A 20,266-nucleotide genomic window follows, 5' to 3' on the forward strand; every position below is an offset into this window, starting at 1 on the left:
ATGACCAAATTACTTTGTTGTGTCCATTAATGAGCTGCTAAGCATCTTCTTGATCTTCTCAAGTCAAATTGTGTAACTTCAGCCATCGCAACTGTGCTGTGGAAAGAGACTGAGGGGCTGCAAAAAAGACACACACAAACGCACACACACACGCACACACCATAACCAAATTGCAACCCTGTCACTAAAACCACATTTTGAGTCTCAAAATACCTTCAAACTTGTGGGGACCGGAATTGTGTCCCCATAAGGGCATTTGGTCCCCACAAGTAGAGTAAATGTCCAATGTTTGGGCCCCACAAAGATATGTAAACACAGACACGCTCACACACACACGCACACACTGGTCCCCTTGTTGAAGAGATGACAATTACAAAAGACGTTTGAAAACAGATACAGTTTTGCAACAGTCCTCAACTCTGCTGAATGGTTAGCAGAGTCACACTCCCTGCTCAGTTCTGCTCCTGACTCAAATGAGTTCAAATTTAAATATTCATATTTTGCCTGAGATGATGATCCATTATCTACTCTGCATTTACAGCTGCCATCACCTTGCACTCCTTCTCGAAACACAGCCCACAGGCACTTTCAATTTCAATAACAATATTCACAAAGAAGCAAGAAGTAATTTTTCCAAACGACTCAGATTTTGGCATCACTGTAACTCCTGAAGGTGGAGCGAAGGAACATTTGCGGTGATCAGAGACGCTTTTTAAAAACTAACATGGAAATGTTTCTGGCTGCTCTGAAGGGAACATGGATCTCCAGCCAAACTTTTCATAGAAGGAAAAGTTGACATCTCTTTCCTTATGGGAGAAGTTCCCGTAGCTGTTGTAAGTATTCTTTAGCATTGAATATGGTGCCCTTTAGCACCGCTGCCCTCTTTGCCGTGGCTGTAGAGTGGAAAACCATAATACTCGTGACATCTAAGCAACATGAGACATAAAAGATTCAACTCTTCAAGCTCTTCTAGTTTAATTAGCTCTGAATTTTACATGTCAGGATGATGCTGCCACTCCTGTTTGTCATTACTTTTCTCTTTAAATGTGTGTTTGTCTACATTTGGAAGCCTGAAAGAGAATCTGTGTGCTTTTCCAATACCAAATAGCCAAATACCTTCTTTGATGCAAAGGCACACTTGTTAGGGGTCAAGTGCTTTGACCCGGGGCATCCTTAAGAGGAGTTAAGAAAAGACATATTATTAGTGCCATTATTTCAAAAGGACATTTTTCTTGGGGGGGGGTCATAGAAATAGTTCCATATGTGAAACTTCCTACTTATTTAGCATTTTATGAATTTTAAATAAAATTGGACAACAAAAGGAATCACAGTAATCCCAATTCTATAGCTACATGTGCAAGGGAAACATAACCTTTGGTTTCCACAGAGGAAATAGCTTCTCAGTGATGAACCCATAAAGGCTATGGATGCAGCTAAAGGAATGAGCTCAAAGTGAAAGAAAGTCTGACAAATAGGCAACAAAAGAAAAAAAAATGGCCGCCAAAAACTAAACAAAAAGGTGTTTTTTGGTGGCGTTAATGTGGTAGTTCTGCTCACTGTTGACAAAAGGGAACTAGAGATAAATAACTAAAACGAGACACTCCAGCCTTCATATGAGCATTTTGGAGCACTGACCTGTATTGCCTGCTCTAAAAAGCATCCATCTGCAAACCACATGCAAGCTCGAACACTTACAGAAGTCTTAATGGGATGGGCAACTGTCCAAAGGCAAACTCACTTTTACCTCCTCTGACATTCAGGCTTGAAGTAATTTGCAAGGAATCACAGAAGCATTTACTGTGCAGTGAGCTTATCTCGCTGTACACCAGCAGCAACAAGGAATTTCAAAGCCAGCGCATGGGAGATTCTGAGGAAAGCTGCGTTATGACTGAAAATGGTCATAACTGTATAATTTAGAGCTAATTGCTGATGAGTTATGACCATGATGTCATATAATTGTTTGGTTCAAAGGTTTAAAGTTCTCTGTTTGCCACAGTGAGGAGACTTTATGCAGCTTTATGCACTTTTATAGTCCACATTGGTTTTCATTTCTTTTCCACTCCTGAGGTCAAAGAAGTGGATGTTAGCTCACAATCGTACTGCTAATAAAAGCTTAACAACCAAGCCCTTAGAAATGCAGTTTCCTAACAATAAAAGACACAACATAAAGTGTATCTTCTGTTCAGGAATGCCATTGAAGGTTATGTTTACTCGGTGAACAGAACTTTCGAGATTTCAAGATTTATATTAACAACTCATTAGCACTGAGCCTATTGTTTCAAAATGAATTAGCGAGCCACAGTGTGCAGTACATGCAAAGTACTGTACAGAAGTCTTGAGCCGTCCTTCATTTATTTATATTTTCTTTCCAAGGAGCCAGATTTCTCTTTATTTTTAAAGTTGTCGTGAGCATCAGTTTTCCAGGTTTTTCTTTGGACATTGGCTGCTTTTTCAATCATTTTCACAGAAATGTTTTTGTTTGCTAAACGACTTAATTGCAGGCATAAAATAGTACCAACACAGTGATTCCCAAAAAGCTATTATCTAAAAAAAACTGTCATATCTTTATCAGCAAGTAATCCAGCAAAGACCTGACGCACAGCCTGAGAGATGCGTCTGGATCCATCTACTGTTTCCTCAAGCAGCATCAGGATTGGCCTGAATGGAAGAGTAGCTGTCAAGAAGCCATTCTTAAGGAAGGAAAATGGGGGGGGGAAAGAAAGTGAGGTTTGCCAAATTATACAAGAAGTGGACTGAAAATCAGTGGCAAGAGACCTTATGGAGTAATGAATCCAAATTAGAAATGTTTGGTTCAGTTGCTGTCAGTGAGCATCCCCAAAAGCATTGGCTGATGTCGGGGATTTTGTCAAAACCGGCTGAATTATAAATGCAGAAAAGTACAGTCAAGTTTTGATCCACCATGCAATGCCATCTGGAAAGCATCTGACTGGTAACAGCTTTGTTTTTCAGCATAACAATGATCCCAAACACACTTCCAGTGCAGTGAAAGCACACATGAATAGAAAAACATGCAGTGGAACCCTATCAGTCATGACCTCCCCAGAGCCTGGAGGTCAACAATACTGCGGCAGTGTGGGATCATCTTGACAGAGAAGAGTACAACATACAAAGAAGAGGTTAGGATGTCCTTCAACAAGCATGAAGACTACTTAGCTGACTAAGAGAGTTCAGACTGTGTTGAAGAATAAAGGTGGTCACACCACCTGACTTTAAAACCTGTTAGGCTAAATTATTTTTGCCTTGTATACTTTATTTCCACGTGAATCCCAACTATTTCCCATTTTTCTAGCAGGATAAAGAGAAATTAGGGTTGGCTACAGACTTTCGCACAGTACTGTATATGTTATTTTCTTAAATAATGGTCATGTAGGAGACTCTCTGTGGCTTTCCAATCCAACAAAAATCCAACAGGTTACACAACATGTAGCTGTTATAGCACTTAACAGCAGCAGAGGCTGTAAATAAACACAAATATCTGCCATTCTGCTGACTCAAAGCAAAGTCTGCCAGAATAAGAGTGGCTGTCATCTTCATTGTCAGGTTTGGAGTTTAATTCACCTAATCAGCCCCACGGGGAAATGCACAGCACGAGGCAATTACAGTGTGTCGGTGAGGAAAGTGTCCAGAAATCATACTATAAACTATACACATAACAGCAAACAGGTTTGCAGATTCTCGAGGTAACAAATCATTTACATTGTACACGGTGCATATAATGTTCCAGCAATGTTTTCTGCAACAACCCCAACGTGCACCGATCACTTCTAATAGGCATCACTAGTGCACACATGCAAACAGGACAAAACAAATAAAAAAGAAGACTAACATCCAAAAAAGAAGAAAAAAACAGAAGCGCCAAATTGTTTTCCTTCTTTGTTGTTTAAATTGGCGAGCATTACTGCGACACCAGGCGTGATATCAGCCCGAAAGACTCTACCAAACAGGAAATTGTAATCTTGAGAAAGATTAATTCCTACATTTTACTAACTTCATGTGTGTCTGTTTTAAATGGGGGGAAAGTATTGTGGAGAGGAAGTGGTTAGTTAGTCTGACAGGATAATAATGTCCATTTATTCCAAATAACATTTCATTACTTCTGGTGTTGACAGTCACGCGACTCTTTCCCTCACTGCTGCAGAGCAATAACCACACTTCAAGCACAAGCGCTAACACTTCTACTTGGTAGAAGAAGAAAAGAATAGAAAAGAACTACATAAAATATGACGTCCGAATTAAAAGAGACACGACTCTATCAATAAAAAGGAAAAACCTCTTCTGGTAAATTTGGCTGGTCAGGTTTTTTAGGGTCAAGTTCAATTCTAAGCAGCTCCCGCTATCTTTGAGTGATTCCCTAGAAGTCTCCTTCTGACGCCTCACTGTGCTCAATTTTATTTCCATCATGCATCCGCGATGTTTGCAGAGGGGAAACATTAACCTGGCACAATCCAGTGTTTTTCTGCAGACCATTTCACACACTCTACATCCAAAGACGACGCATTAAGTGAAGATACTGAGCAGAAGACTGCTCATTGTTGGCCCAGAGTTCTTCTTTCTGTCTTTCCGTTTCCTTTCTAATCTCTTAATCTATATCTTGTTATTCTGCATACCATCCCCAATTTACATCTAATGACTGAACGTTACCCTGAAGCAACAGAGCTGTTAGCACGCTGGATTTCAAAGCACCAAACATCAAACTTGTGACGTAAACTAAGAGAGAAGAAGCACCAGGCAGTTGTGGCCCTGCCTCTCCTGGTGATCGTTAGTCTTTGTAATTGAATGTGACTGGGAACAATGGGCCCCGAAACCACAGATATCTATTAATGGAACTGAATGATCAGACGATGCTACGCACAAATAAAAACAGGGCCACAACTGATGCTCACTGTGTAATCCCTCCCAGATGCACAGACCCACGAGAAGCCTGATCCAGAGTCAGTTATCCATCTGACAGGATAACATGTGCTGGAGACACAGCACAGAGGAGGATGAGACCCGAGGGTACGGCTCACAGTAATTAAACGTGTCCCGTGTGCATGAGCGTCTATGCAAATTTATCACTGTCATTTATGGGAATGTGTGGTATTTTTTAAGAAGTACTCAGATGAGTTGCAAGCATCCGGATCTTTCCTTAAAGCTGATGTTCTCAGAGCCCGCCCTGACCCTGTCTTCAACACTGACCTTTGACCCCTACAGTTTGTCAGCTGTGTTCAACAACGGTCTGCAAAGCATAAACAACAGCAAGCTCCATCTGGAGCGCATTTACCTTTCTAAACTATTTCGGAATTTAATTTTGTTTTTCACTGTGCAATATAAAAGACATTTCGAGCCACGTATGCCACAGCGCTTTTTGAAACCAGATGTTACCATAACAGACGTTTTAAACTCAGTAAATAATGTTGCCGTCTCGCTATCCTCTGACTATCTGACTAAATGCTTTGTGGAAGCACAAATCTGCAATTTAGGGGTGTTTTAGATTGACTGCAATTTTATTCTGTGTGTATGTGATCACATCTTTTTTTTAAAGAGAGATTATACAAACTTATATACATTGTATCATCTTATATGACATTAGATCTTTTCAAACATTTAAACTTTTCTTTTTAAACAAAAAACAAAGTAAAATATAAAAACATCATACCTACACAAGAACAGAAAGTTAAGGAAAAACTAAGTAAATTAGAAAAAAATTTAAATAAAAATAAAACAGGGAAAGGGGGTGCTTAAATCCTATGTCTACATTAAATAAGAGGAAATCACAAATCTTTTCCATTTAGTCACAGGGTGGGTAAAATGCATTGCTCTAAATACTGAGAAGGGAAGATTTCAGATATCCCACAAAGGATGTCCACTGTGAGTGAGATCTTCTCCACCCTCAAAAATGTCCAGACAGTATTAAGCCATAGTGATGCAGATGGAGGCGTAAGAGATTTCTAAAGAAGTAAAATACAGCGTCTAAGAAGAAGGGAACAGAAAACCAAGATATCAGTTTGCTGGGGAGATATATTAAGAGGGGTCATTGGAACTCCAAATATGCCAATTAGAGGATCTTCTTGGATCTGAATTCCAAAAACCTCTGAAAGTACGGAAAAGAAATCCCTCCAAGATTAATGCAAACTTGGACAGAAGAAAAACACATGGCTTAGGTTGCAAGAGGAGGTCACATTGGTCTATAATTGAAGGATAGATTTTTAGATAAATGGGATTTTGAAAAATGGACTGTGTTTATTACTTTACACTGCATACAGTCCTCTAAAGCCTTTCTTTACACATGACTTCATACTGACAGAGTTCTGGTCTGATTTATGATCAAATGGTTGGTGCTCTGTATGTTTTCACTTACAAAGTGTCCGTGACTTCATCAGATCAATAGTAACGGACATAAAAGTCTCTGGATCAGGCTCTGATGAATGTTCCTTCTATCAGCTTCACCTATGAAAAACTGAAGATATTAAAAAAACTTGTGGTCATGACTCCCGTGGATGCTTTTTTATGGTCATAACAGGATCTTACAAAACCACCACATTGCTCTGACAGCACATTAGAAAGAAGCAGCGTTCGTGAGAAGGATAAAGAAGACAAAGGTGCAGACTTGATGAGCCAGAGCAGCATGTCTGCCTCTGTTTAGTGTCAGAGACTTTGTCTGTGACCCAGCACTTTGAGCTTATTCTGTATTTTTGAGTTTCTTATGTGAGGTTTAATTATAAGTTCCTATTCAAAGGAGCTTGCAAAGAAAAGCGTCTGGACTTCTTTAAGTTGCTTGAAGACGTTTCACCTCTCATCCGAGAAGCTTCTTCAGTTCTAAGGTCAAATGGCGGTGAGTCCCAGATTTAAACCCAGTGGTAGTATCCCCCCCACAGATGGACAAAGGACCCCCTGATGATCCTCTAATCGCCTGAGCCAAGGTGTGAAACTGGGTGTGGGTCCCAATCAGCCAGGGTTTCGGGTGAGCTCATTGTGAAACCTGGCCCCACCTTATCATGCGAATTCCTGAGGTCGGATGGCCCAGGATGCGAGTGGGCGTTCAGGCGTCTGGGAAGGGAACTCAAAACTGGATTATAGATGGCAGACAGTTGGTGTCGTAAACCACCGCCTCTGTTCAAAGATGGTCGCTCACAGTGGACATAGATGCTTCTTTCAATCCTCTTTCAAACCATCTGTCCTGTCTGTCCAAAATGTGAACACTGGCATCCTCAAAAGAGTGACCTTTGACCTTAAGATGCAGATTGGACTGCTGAGTCTTGTCCTGTGGAGGTGGCTCTTCTATGTTGTGCCATGTGCTTGTTTGGTCTCTCCAATGTAGAGGTCTGGGCAGGAATTCGCATGATAAGGTGGGGCCAGGTTTCACAATGAGCTCACCCGAAACTCTGGCTGATTGGGACCCACACCCAGTTTCACCTTGGCTCAGACGATTAGAGGATCATCAGGGGGTCCTTTATCCCTCTGTGGGGGGTTACTCCCACTAGGTTTAAATCTGGGACTCTCCACCATTTGACCTTAGAACTGAAGAAGCTTCTTGGATGAGAGGTGAAACGTCTTCAAGCAACTTAAAGAAGTCCAGATGCTTTTCTTTGCAAGCTCCTTTGACTAGTCTGTCATGTGTTTTATGTCTGTGCGTTCCATATTGTCAAGCTTGTGTTGTCATGTCTACGTCTCTCCATACTTCCTGTTGGTTTCTTGGTTTCTATCTTCAATGTGTTCAATTTTACTTTTCCCTGTGACATCATTACGCTCATTCGAATCAGCTATGTCCCCATATGTTTCCACTTCCCTTGGTCACCTCCTGTGTGCATTCATTCTGTGTTTTCATTCGTTCCTCGTCCGGTCGTCTGCTGTGTTCATGTCATATTTCCAGGTTTTTCTATGTATCCATGGCAGTTCATGTTTTAATCTTAGTTCACCCAGTTTAGGTTATTGTTTAGTTTCGCCGTTGCCTTTTGTTTCGTAATGTTTTCCAGCCTTAACTGAACGGCTTTCTTCACGTGTCTCACTGTGACAGTTAAGGCTGCAAATGCCTTTTAAGAAAGGGTGAAAACTGGCACAGGCCACAAGCACATTGCTGCTTGTGATGTTTCTTGGTCTCCATTATAGAAAAGTCAAAGCACTCACAGCTGGTTGGCCTGATTTTTAAAATTTACTCTCTCTTTGCTAAATGCAGCTTCTTAATTGCAGTAATTGCATTCATTTTCTTTAAAAAAACAAAAAGTAGAAGGCTTAAGAATAAATGGCAACAACTTCAATATTAAAACCACAGAACTGCAAAGCTCATGAATAAGTATTTTATGACAGACTGTAATTACGCCTGCTCACAAGAGACCGGCGGCGTTTTCGGTTCACTATGGCTCTTTTGTTTAACGGGGGAAATTCTAATTGAGCTGAAGCAGACAGAGAAACCTCAGATGCAGCAGATCAGCGCTGTCGACCACACACAGATGCACACTCAGATGTTTGCAGCGGTGATTTCCAAACGGTGTGCCATGGCACAAAGGTTTGTCCAGCTGTGTTGCTGAAAATGTAAAACTGGCCGTGAGCTCGACATGTGCTTCTCATCAGCTTGACGTAGGATACCGTGTACCAAACCATCAGATTAAGCTCAGGCTTCACCCTAAATCCTTAATTGTGAGGTAATAACACAACATAGATGCATACTTTATAAAGGGAGAGGTCTACAAACACAGCTAGTTATGGCTAAGGTGGTCTTTGTGATATATGACTTCCCCCCAGCACAGACTGCCTAAATGCTGATGGTGAGATACATACGTAGCAAAAATCCACACAGTTAAAATCTTCTGGCTTTTCTTCTTGTAGTGAATGAGACGTCAGCCGTGGAGCTTATTATGAAACGCTTTAGCACCACCGTACACACCATAGAACAATTATACAGTGATCAGGCTTCACTGATGCAAAATAAACCACAAACTCAGCTCTCGTGTTTCTGTCCATGCTCATATACTGACGCTGACTAAACTTGCTCAGGTACAGCTTCATGGTCCCACTATTATGCCATCAGCAACCTTTTACAAGCATGTAAAGACTCAATTTAAGGAGATTTAAATCTGGCAAGGTAGACAACATTTAAATAAAACAGGAAGACCATATTTTTGGCCACTCTGAGGTAAGTTAACAAGCTATAAACATAATATGACATATTATCACTTTATAAAGTGGCTGTGGTGAGTTACTGTTCCTAATTACACATCCTGTAGATACAGAACATTTGGAGACTGGAAGTGTTTTGCACAGTACTGTGCAAAAGTCTTGAGCCAGCCCTCATTTCTTCATCTCTTGCTGAGAAAATGGGAAATGCAGTAGGTGCAGTGATTCATGGAAACACACGATACAGCAAATAAGGCAAAAGCAGAATTTGAAAGTCAGCATTTGGTGCAACCATTGTTATTTGCGAACCACATCTCTTAGGCAAGCTGTCTCGTTGTTTCTTTGGGCTGTTTTCAGGAATAGTTCTCCAGGATTCTCGAAGGACATCATCTTTGGATGTTGCTCCATCCACTGCCGTGTAACGTTCAGGTCTGGGCTCTGGGGAGGCTTCTTGACAGCCAAATCCAATGAGACCATTTCTGATGAGGCTTCAGTGAACAGTAGATGGATCAACTGAGCGGCCAGATTTATCTCCTGTGTCCTGTGCCAGGTCTTTGCTGGATTTCTTTCCTATTTCCTAAGGACATGATTTTCGATACTGTTCATCCATTGTAGGTGGTTTTGTTCAACTTCCTGGTGCAGACGATTTCACGCCTGTCGAGACTGTTCTGTGATGTTTTATGTGTGAAAGATTCAACTAAGAAATTGGAACAAATGATGTGATTGTGCACCAGGCTGCTAGTAACAAAGTGCCTGAAGACACAATTTAAAATCGGTTCTTTGCTAAGTTGTCTGGTGACGACAGATTCGTTTCATGAGTTAGGCATCGTTTTCATGCTTGGGTGATTCAGAGTTCAGCGTTAAGTAACTTAACAAACACACAAAGTGGCCAAGCCCAAGGACTGAAATGAAAATTAGTGAAAAAACTCAAAGACCTTCAGAAGGTCTGGAGAGTTTATTTACTTTACATTTACTTATTCTGATAACCTGATTATCTGTATTATAATAAATAGACCTCACTATACCCTAATTGTATGTATACTGTCTGCATCAGAGGGATGCAACATTAAATTTGATATGAAACGCTGCACAAAACGTGGTTTATAAGAAAATCTCAGAGGAATTTGACCATTTTGTTCCACAAACTGAGGGTTTTGCTGCACGTCTAAGGTTACTGTTTTCCTGTTCTGGGTCAGACATATTTATCTGACCTGTCCCTAACTCTTACCATGTGTTCTGGGTCTGAGCAGCAAGTCATCTAACTTCATTTAGGAGAGCCGAGTCCTTGAGGATATCAGGTGATTTTGATAACAGTTGCCGCTGGCTGTCTTTTCTTGGTTGGGGACTTTTAAAGGCTTCTTTCATTTTAGCTGCCGTGTTCTGACTACGTTAGTTTTTTGGTCCAAACCACACTTTCAAACGCCCCACTACACAGTCCAAATGGGTAGTTTCCAGCTGCTTGGTGCCAGCTATACCAGCTGCAGGCACACATGTATGATGTTGTATGTTGAGTATTTGCCATTCTGCATTTTTACTGCTTTATTACTCATAATAATAAGCCCAGCCTCTGCACTTTTACTGTTGCCCTTTCATTGAGGCTGTCTTTAAAACAGCATAATCAGTAGATGTCTAGACTACATTATTGAGGAAATTACTTTTCTAAGGATTGTTTTAGCTAACAAATTCATCTGATTTCATTGTTTTGCATCATACACTTAGAGTCTGGAGGACTCATTTGGAACACGTTAGATTTACTCTCATGTAGACCTGACGCCAAAGTTGAACATTCCCATGGTTTGCAATGGCATGATCTCATGTTGGCTGTGACTTCCAAGGCGGTGATTTATTATTCTTTAGTGTGTAAATTGTACACGGTACTACTGAGTGTTAGTACATTTTAGGTGCAACATCTGTAACATTTCAGTGTGGACCAAGTGAGATATTACAAGAGCAATGTAATCTTCCAAAATGATCAAGGCTACCATATTGTCTGCAGTTGAACAGTTCTCTCAAACATGCACAGGAGTACATGTTTGGGACACGAGTGGTATAATTTAGCTTAATACGTGATTACATAGCTCTGAATCCTTAAAACCAAACTGCTCGTGTGTTTAATTTGCAACAGTAACGTATTTCTAACTCGCAGGAGCGAAATAGCAGAAAAGGTGAGCTCACAGAGAATCATCAGTCAACTATGCAGTTCATTTCAGCACTGCATTTTTTAATAAAAAGGGGGGGGGGGGGGGGTCACTTTCCCTAATCTCAGCCTCAGCTTTGATAAGCACTCTGTGTACCACCATTATGTGCACTACAAAGACAGAAAAAGACATTAGCAGCTAGCCAGTTTCTAATCTTTTTAGCTGGTAAAGTGTCAGCTACACGATATGGACAAAAGTACTGGCCACACATTTTAATTTTTAAATTCAGGTGTCTTTGGGCCCACTGCCACAGGTGAACAAATCAAGTCTTCCCTCTTAGATATTTCACAATCAGGAAACGTTTAGGCACCGCAACAACTTGGACACAAGCATAGATAACTTGTTATTAATCTCCGTCTCTCTTCCACAGCATGTCTTCATCCTGTCTTCCTTCTCTCATCCCAACCAATCACAGCAGATGGCCCCGCCCCTCCCTGAGCCTGGTTCTGCTGGAGGTTTCTTCCTGTTAAAAGGGAGTTTTTCCTTCCCACTGTCGCCAAAGTGCTTGTTCATAGGGGGTCATATGATTGTTGGGTTTTCTCTGTATCTACTATTGTAGAGTCTACCTTACAATATAAAGCGCCTTGAGGCGACTGTTGTGTGATTTGGCGCTGTATAAATAAAATAAAATTGAAGTGAAGTGACAGACCATGTAAAATTACATCATTTTCATTCCTTGCACCTGGCTGTTCTCAGAGGAATATTTTTTGTGTTTGTTACCACTGACCTATGAATTATTCAAACATACACAAGACACTTAACTCAGGGGATGAACCAGCAGCCTCGCACAAAAGACACAAATTTGTTTCCCATTTCTTTAGTTGAATCTACAAAAATATTAACGATCACAGTATTTTACATCAACATAGTGATTCTCAAAAGCTGTTAGCTGAAAACTTGACGTGTTTGGGTGTGTTGCTGGGTCCTGAGAGATGCATCTGGGCCTCGAGCTCCTCCATGTACAGTCCACCAAGGCATCATCAGAAATGGTTTCAGTAAGGAGGTTAGCTTTTAAGAAGCCGCTCTTAATGAAGGGAAAAAAGGCGGGGATGTGCCAAGAACAAGGCAAGAACAAGAATTGGACTGAAAATCAATACTAAAGAACAGTGTTGGTCAAGTTACTTGAAAAAAGTAATCAGTAACTAATTACTGATTACTTATTTTCAAAAGTAATTAATTACTTAGTTACTTAGTTACTTTTTAAAAACACGATTTACAACCTGAAGAGGTGATAAAGCGATAGATCTTTCAGCCCAATTCTACTTTTTCTGCATAATCCATCATACAAAATGTAATCAAATGGAAAAGTCTCTTTTTAAAACTTGTTTTATTAGTTTTAATCTTTTAACTTTATGCATCAAGCAAAAATTTAATTATATGCACCATTCTCTGACTGGAAGAAATTAGTTTAACATTTAAACCTATTTTCTGCACATTCCAGCACATAAAATAAAATATTTTTTGTGTTTACACTCAGTCTTTCAAATAGATGCAAGTAAAACACAGCAGAAAATAAATAAAGTCAAAGACTCAGCGGTCCTGTTGCTCTATTTTCACCTGTAAAGCAGGAGTGGGGTAGGTGGAGGTTTACCCTGGTGCAGGTGTGCCGCGGTCAGTGGAAGAATCCGTGAGTTTCTCTGTGAGTTTCCCATTACGTCGTAGCTACTCGGTGCTTGTTGGAAGTTTAGGGTTTTTTTTTCGCTGTAAAAAGAAGTTTTCTTCCCACGCACAGCAGACACTAATGTTTTTGTCACTTTGTATGGAATCAAACTCAAAGTAAGGTCAGTACTTCCACGCTTTAAACGCTGCACGCTCATACTCTCTCCCGCACTGATATATGATCCATTGTTGTTCTGCACACAGCTGTTGTCACTAACGGCGCACTCGCTTACGTCACTGTCATGAGACATTCTCACAAAAAAAATCACGGTTTTAGTAACGCAGTAACGCAGCGTTCCTACGGGAAAGTAACGGTAATCTAATTACCGTTTTTGCAATAGTAATCCCTTACTTTACTCGTTACTTGAAAAAAGTAATCAGATTACAGCAACGCGTTACAAGTAACGCGTTACTGCCCATCTCTGCTAAAGAAACATCGAAAGAGGCACAGCAGTGAGAGTCTTCAGCCATGGAGGCACGGTGGAGGCTCTGTCATGTTTGGCACTGCTTCATTCATGCTGTTTAGTCAAAGGGTTGCAGTGAGACTTTTAATCCAATACCATCTGGATAGCATCTGAGTGACAGCACCTTCATATTTCAGCATGACAATGATCCCAAAACCAGCATCAAAAACATACCTGGATAGAAAAGCAGTGGAACACGATCGGCCCCTGATCCGTCCTCCCCAGAGCTCAGATCGAAACATTACTGAAACAGTGGGATCATCAGGACACAGAGCAGAACAAAAGGCAGCCAACAGCCAAAGCTTTGTCCTTCAAGAAGCCTGGAGCACTTTTCCTAAAGACTACTTGAAGAAATGACAAGAAAGCTTTCCTAAGAGTGTTCAGACTGTCTCTAAGAATAAACGTGATCATACCAAATATTGACTTTCAAGCTTTCTAGACTTGTGCAAACTCTGTTTTTGCCTTATATGCTGTAATTCTGTGTATGTTTGAGCATTTCATTAAAACGCCTATTTCTGATTTTACTGGAAAAATAAAAAGAAAAGGGATGGCTCAAGACTTTTACACAATATTGTACGTCTGGTCATGATAGTCACAAGCTAACCCGTCAACTTACTTAACAATGTAATTATACAGAAGTGCAAGCTCACACATTTTTCACTGTCCAGCACCGCTCCTTCGCAGATGATGACGTGTGTGGAAAATCTTTTATATGAAATTGTTTCACCACTGCTTTCTGTTTCAGGTTCATGTCTTGACAGCCAGACACTTATCCAAAAAACACAAACAAGAGCAGAGCTACAAAAGGTCAAAGGGATACTGGCAGGAGCCCAGACAGTGATGTCAAAGAGTCTAGAAGGTCACAAGGACATTGAACCTCGGGTTGATGAGCCTCCAGTGGAGATTAGAAAACAAGTTCACACAGCAGAGAGAGAAAAATGTTTGACAAATACTTCACGAATGGGCCACTTACTACGCATGGGGTTATGTGGGCCAGTGAATCCTAGGGTCATCTAGATGTGACTGTTTTTTAAAAGGCAAGAAGATCCTTGAACCTTAGGATCTGTAAAGCTGTCGAACTTTTAAACATAAAGGATAAAGTGTGAAGCGGTTTTCTGTAGCAGTCTTCGGGGATGAGCGTCCAAGATGAAAGAAGTCGCTCAGTGACAACTGGAAACCTTCTACTCGTGTGTCGTGAGTTGAACCCACTGAACTATGAGCACCTTGGGCCACGTCAGGAGGTGCAGCCCTAAAAGTTAATACCTATTTTAATACTCCACATCCATTAAAACATAAAACTCACAGACACAGTTTCAGTCTGCCACACTTTTCTCTCCTCCTCTATTTTCTCCCGAACCTCCACCTCTCTCTTTTGGCATTCCTGCCTAATAGCATCATTACTGACTCTGTCCAGCTAAACGCCGGCTGCGCGTAATCTCACACGGGCGGGGCAGTTCAGACAAAAAAAAGCTACTCTGGAAGGAAGGAAACAAAGGGACGAGGGGTAGAAAAGGACGCGAACGCCAGCATGGAGGGCTCTGTGATAACGGCCTTTGATCTTGCAGAGAAGGCAGAAGCTATTCCATCATCTCCTCCCATCACTCCGCACTCCTTTGATTGATCTCCTTCTAACTTAGATAACTTGGATGGAAATTTTTAGCAAGGAAGGCCAACAACTTACTGGAACCAACCCCGAGATCTCGCAGCTGAAACACAAAGAAGAACGTGCAGAATAAAACAAGCAAAACTCCAAGAAACACGTCGGTGGTTTGTTCCATTTTCAAAACCTTCATGCTGATGTCACGCAGGCATGAGTCAGTAAAATCTGTCCATCTTTCATCCTTTCTCTGTTTGGACTTTAGCTTCCACAAACACATTCATTGTAGGGAGACAAAAGACATTACGGTGATTAATGATACTCTCTGCCTAACGTAGATCTTTTTAAGTCTTTATCATATATTTTCAGAGTAGATCAAAGAACCCTAAGTCACAATGGCAACCCTACTCTAGCTCATCTATCTTTAAAATAGAAAAAGTGTTAGGTTTAGGTGTTAACTATCAGTTTTAAGGATAACGGTGTTTCATCCATACTCGATAAAAGTGTAGTCATTTTCACTATACCCTCAGTCCTACTGGTAGTGTGTCGACACCATCAAAACCAGCAACAATGCAAGATAGGACTGGTAGAGCATTACCGCAGATCATAGACGTCACTGACCGCAAAGGGTTTGCAAACAAATATTAAACCCGATTATGCTGTTGTGTACATTTTTGCAAGTTTATTTTAAGTCCTCTAAAGTGGAAGACGGTGCTACCCCCAAATGCCTTAGACACCCTCCATTAAGCTGGAGTGTGCACTACAACATAGTGTCAAGGTTTAAAGGCTCTCTGACTTTCTTGGGCACGTTAGGAACCAGGTGCTGGGTTTGGATCCGTCTTAACCTTGGACGGTTAAACATTAACACGAGCAAGTGTCAGACACTCACAAACATATCCTCTCACAGCGAGGTAGCTACATGGACGTGTGTGTATGTAAGGATGCCAACAGGGCCATGCAGACAGATAAGTGTCTACCATTTTATTTCCTGACATTGTCATGCAGTGTTTGTTTCTTTAATTGCACAAACTGGCATTAGTCTTGGGCTAGAGGCCACGTTTCGTAGCTCGGGAAGAACGGAAGCGTCGTGAAATGAGTTTAATTGTCTGTAAACTCTCAAATAAATGTTCCAGAAGTGCAGCGAGTCTGTTTGCAACGCACCTTTGGCTTCTCTGCATGAGCCTGAAGTCCTTATTGACAGATTGACCGTCAGACTGCAGCCAGAGAAGCGAGATGTTCGTGTTTGTAGCTGTCCAGGACTCTTCTGCACAGCCACTTCTCTCATTAAGCGAATGCCCATTTCAAGAGTAATGACATATTGTATTGTTAAGAACACAGGCAGACTTCAGCGGTAAACACACAGCCCTTGCACTGTGGTAAAATGACTTGTGAAGGATCCTGTGCCTTTCTTTCTTTCTCTGCCTGCAGGATGGAGGAAAGGGGGGAGGCTTCCTGACTGATCTTCCCACACAGGCCTGACCCCAATATCCAGGCATCCTCCTGACTCTTTTGCTTCACACACGTTCAGGCAAGCACGCACAGACACAAAGATTGCAAACACACTCTCTTGTTTACAGTGTCGGATTGCAGTGTAAATAAAAAGGGAAGCTCTGATTTAAAAGCAGCCAAATCAAACAGGAGGGACTGCGTTATCGCACCACGTTGGATGCAAAGCAGAGAAAATGGATCCGCGGCACAATGAAGCAAACCCTTAATAAAACAAAACCGACTCTCTCCGAGGAGCCGGGATTTTGTTGGAAAAGGACAAAAAGTGGGAGAGAGACGGGGTCAGAACATTTGGCAAAATGCTCAGCTACCCCTGCTTGCAGTGCGCTGCAGTAATCATTCCTCTATCCCCCCGGGGGTGTCGGAGCACACATCCTGACATCCTCGTAAACACTTTAAGAAGCAGACAAACGTCACAAACACAGAGAGGAGTCGACGCTGGAGCGCTCAATCGAGCTGTTGTGTTTCACTACCAAAGGATAATCTTATAATCACTTCTCAATGAAGTCAACATTTCCTCTAAATTAAGCCCTTCAGTTACACAAACAGGTTAAAACCACAGCATTCTTTCACTACTGTCTCTCTGTCCAAGAGCATCGCTAATCACCTAAGATTTACTTTCCCCACAGAGGCACGCACTAATGAATTCATCATTTGTAAGATTTGTCTATACTGTGCATTTTTTCCTCCTTGAATATAATTATTATTCTAGGCACAGAGCAGACTGAAACAATGATTGAAGAAATGTGCTTCATGAGAATTTGTGACATGCTGAAACTGAAAAGAGAAAAAAACATCTGGAATAGGAATCTGTGTCTTCACCTCACAGATCACCTCCGTCTATTCATCTTTTCTTTCCATCCTTCAGATCCTGGAATGTTTGTTGCTCCGAGTGCATTTAGAAAAAATGTAGGTACTCTACATACGACATTAAAATATGAAAGCATTGTGTTTCATGCACTTTGTGAAGTAATATTCACGAAGCACATTTTGCAGAATGCTATGTATGGAAACTAAACATTAAATGCATGCAACAGCATGTCTTCATCCTGTCTTCCTTCTCTCACCCCAACCAGTCGCAGCAGATGGCCCCGCCCCTCCCTGAGCCTGGTTCTGCCGGAGGTTTCTTCCTGTTAAAAGGGAGTTTTTCCTTCCCGCTGTCGCCAAAATGCTTGCTCACAGGGGGTCATGTGATTGTTGGGTTTTTCTCTGTGTGTAGGGTCTACCTTACAATATAAAGCGCCTTGAGGCGACTGTTGCTGTGATTTGACGCTGTATAAATAAAGTTGAATTGAATTGTGGTACACTTAAATGCTGGTGAAAAGTAACCATTGAGCCACCTTGTTTTGAATGAAATAATCACGAAAGGGGCTTCCACTCGCTGGGCCCACGTCCTCATTTTAGTTTTGACAGCGTTCTAGTAGGTAAAGGTGATGCTTGGACATGAATTGATCTGCAGTTTGGGGACTGGTGACAGTCTAGCAGATCCTCATGCACTAAAGAGAAGTGAAGAAGTTAAAGAATTGAGAACAAGGAGGGAGGGTGGGGCACGTAAACGAGAATGAACAGCTTGCAGAACTGAGGGAACCTATATAGATGACAACCGTAAGGAGCGTGTTTGGAGGCGTGGTCCCGCTCCTGAAATTCCGATACATAATCTCCAATTAAAGAGACAAAGGTGAGTCAACATTACCATCCCAAATATTCAAACCCTAAATGATGACTTTAATCTGCTGTTGTTCAATAAGACCAATAAGACTGATGTCCTCAGTCTCACATTACTCTTCACAAGGACTCCGTTCTTGTCAGATGTGTGTGTTGAATATTTGGAAATGTTTTATCTTGTATGACTCTCTCTCTCCCCCTAGCCAGGGATACTGTTTGACTGCCCAATAAAATACAGCCTAGGCATTACTTTTCAGAATGAGAGAGCACCCACGAGTGATGATAATCATCAAGCTGCACTGCAAACCTAAAGCCACACAGTAACCCTGGCGGCATGCTAATGATACAGTGACCGCCAGGCTGAACATCTGTGCGAGATGAAATGCCCCAGAAGTGCCTCCCGTGGAGGTGTGAGGAGGTTTAGGCAGTCAGAGGGCGGCCTGTGAGCAAACTATCACATTTGTCACACCTCTGTCTGCTTTTGTTTAGACTGCGAAGAGTAAGCACCAAATCATCACATTTAAAGAGAAGGAAAACGAGAAAAAAGAAGCAGAATTGACCTAATCAAACCATCTCTTCGTCTCTTATTACATTACCTGGGTCGTGAAAGGGCACCAGGGCAAAGTTATACAAAGGTCTCTTCGGTCTGCTCAGGGATGTCTCCAAAATCTTGGATGCGCCCTCTATCACTTGGACCAAGTCGTCGTACATGGAGCCGGTCACATCAAAGACGAACGCCAGGGTGGATGCGCCCTCCGGGATGTCCTCCTTTACGGCCCCCGTGTTTGCGTCTTGCCCTGCGGCCAGCGCCACTGAGAGGACGAGCGGAAGCCACATCAGTGATCCAGGAGTCTTCTCTGTCATTGTTTCACGATATTTTGTTTTCGCCATTGGGAAACTCAGAGTGAGTCTCGAGATAGAGGCAGAGACATCTGGCTCTCACCAAAAAGTTTTGAAAATTTATAAGAGTTGATCAAATTCCCAGCATCAGCGAAAGAAACACGGGAATCTCCCGGTGCAGCTTTCGAGCGCCTACTTTTTGGTTCTCCTGCAGTCTGTTGTTTCCTCTCAACGCTCAAGTTTAACTTCTGTTCCCAGCAGCTGTGGCAGCCCCTGTTCCCTCAGATCTGCAGAGTCAGAGCCCCTGTTCAGCTCTGTCATACAAAGACCACCTCTCAGCTGGCCAGAAAGTCTCCAAGGCGCAGACTACTTCCCATGCACAATAGCAGCGCTATGATTGGACAAGATGTTTTGGGCGAGTTCCTTTACTTCAGCAACGACACAAAAGTACCACAGTACGATTATTTCTTAAAAGCTGTCGTTATAATTCATTTTTGACAGATTCTTTTTAAATACTGGTGTAAGCTTTGACGCCGGGGCATGAACTGGACATGCCTGGGACGCTCACCTAAAGTGAAACGAGCTGAAATAAATGAAGGTCTGCAGTATTGGGGATTTTGAGCACTACTGCCATCTAGCGACTGCAACTTGGCTTTTACACAAATTTTGTGTTAACCCAGTTGTGTTAAAGGTTTTTAATAAAAGACCCATTTTATTTAAAAAAAAAAAAAATAATAATAATAATAAAAAAAAAAAACCCTCATTGTCAGTATCAATAGAAGCATGAAGAAAACTGAAGATAGTTTTGCATGGAAAGAAAATCAAATGTTTATCAGAAGTTTTTATTGTGACATTAACAGCAGAAAAATGACTGCAAAAGTAATTTTAATTTGCTCTTATTTAAGATGAGAAGAACTTTATTTATCCCGAGGGAAATTCTTTTGTCATAAACATGCTCAATGCAGCAAGAGGAAAAGTTAGTGCAGAAAAAATAAAATAACATAATTATCAGCGCGAGTAATTATGACAAGTGACATGTTAGAATCTGAATCAGAAAGGGTTTTATTGCCAAATGTTGAGCAGGTTTACAACATTAGGAAATTGCTGCGGTGCTTCAGTGCAAACATACTGTTATAAATTACGCTAAAATAGACATGAAAATAAAAATAAGAATAAGAATTAAAAGTGCAATGAATAAAAGAGTAGCAGCAGCATGTAATGGG

General features: G+C 41.4%; 1 protein-coding gene across 1 annotated transcript in view; it reads right to left on the minus strand.

The window, feature by feature from the left end:
* The window catches only part of hmcn1 (hemicentin 1), an 83,619-nt gene extending 64,054 nt beyond the window's left edge, over positions 1–19,565 (minus strand). The window contains 1 exon segment of the mRNA XM_040035235.1: positions 18,800–19,565. Within this exon segment, the coding sequence (XP_039891169.1) occupies positions 18,800–19,094 (295 nt within the window). The 5' untranslated portion in view covers positions 19,095–19,565.
* Between the last annotated feature and the right edge of the window lie 701 nt (positions 19,566–20,266).

This window comes from Simochromis diagramma, unplaced genomic scaffold (genome assembly GCF_900408965.1).
Source record: "Simochromis diagramma unplaced genomic scaffold, fSimDia1.1 OVJJ01000816.1, whole genome shotgun sequence".
Classification (NCBI taxonomy): Eukaryota; Metazoa; Chordata; class Actinopteri; order Cichliformes; family Cichlidae; genus Simochromis; species Simochromis diagramma.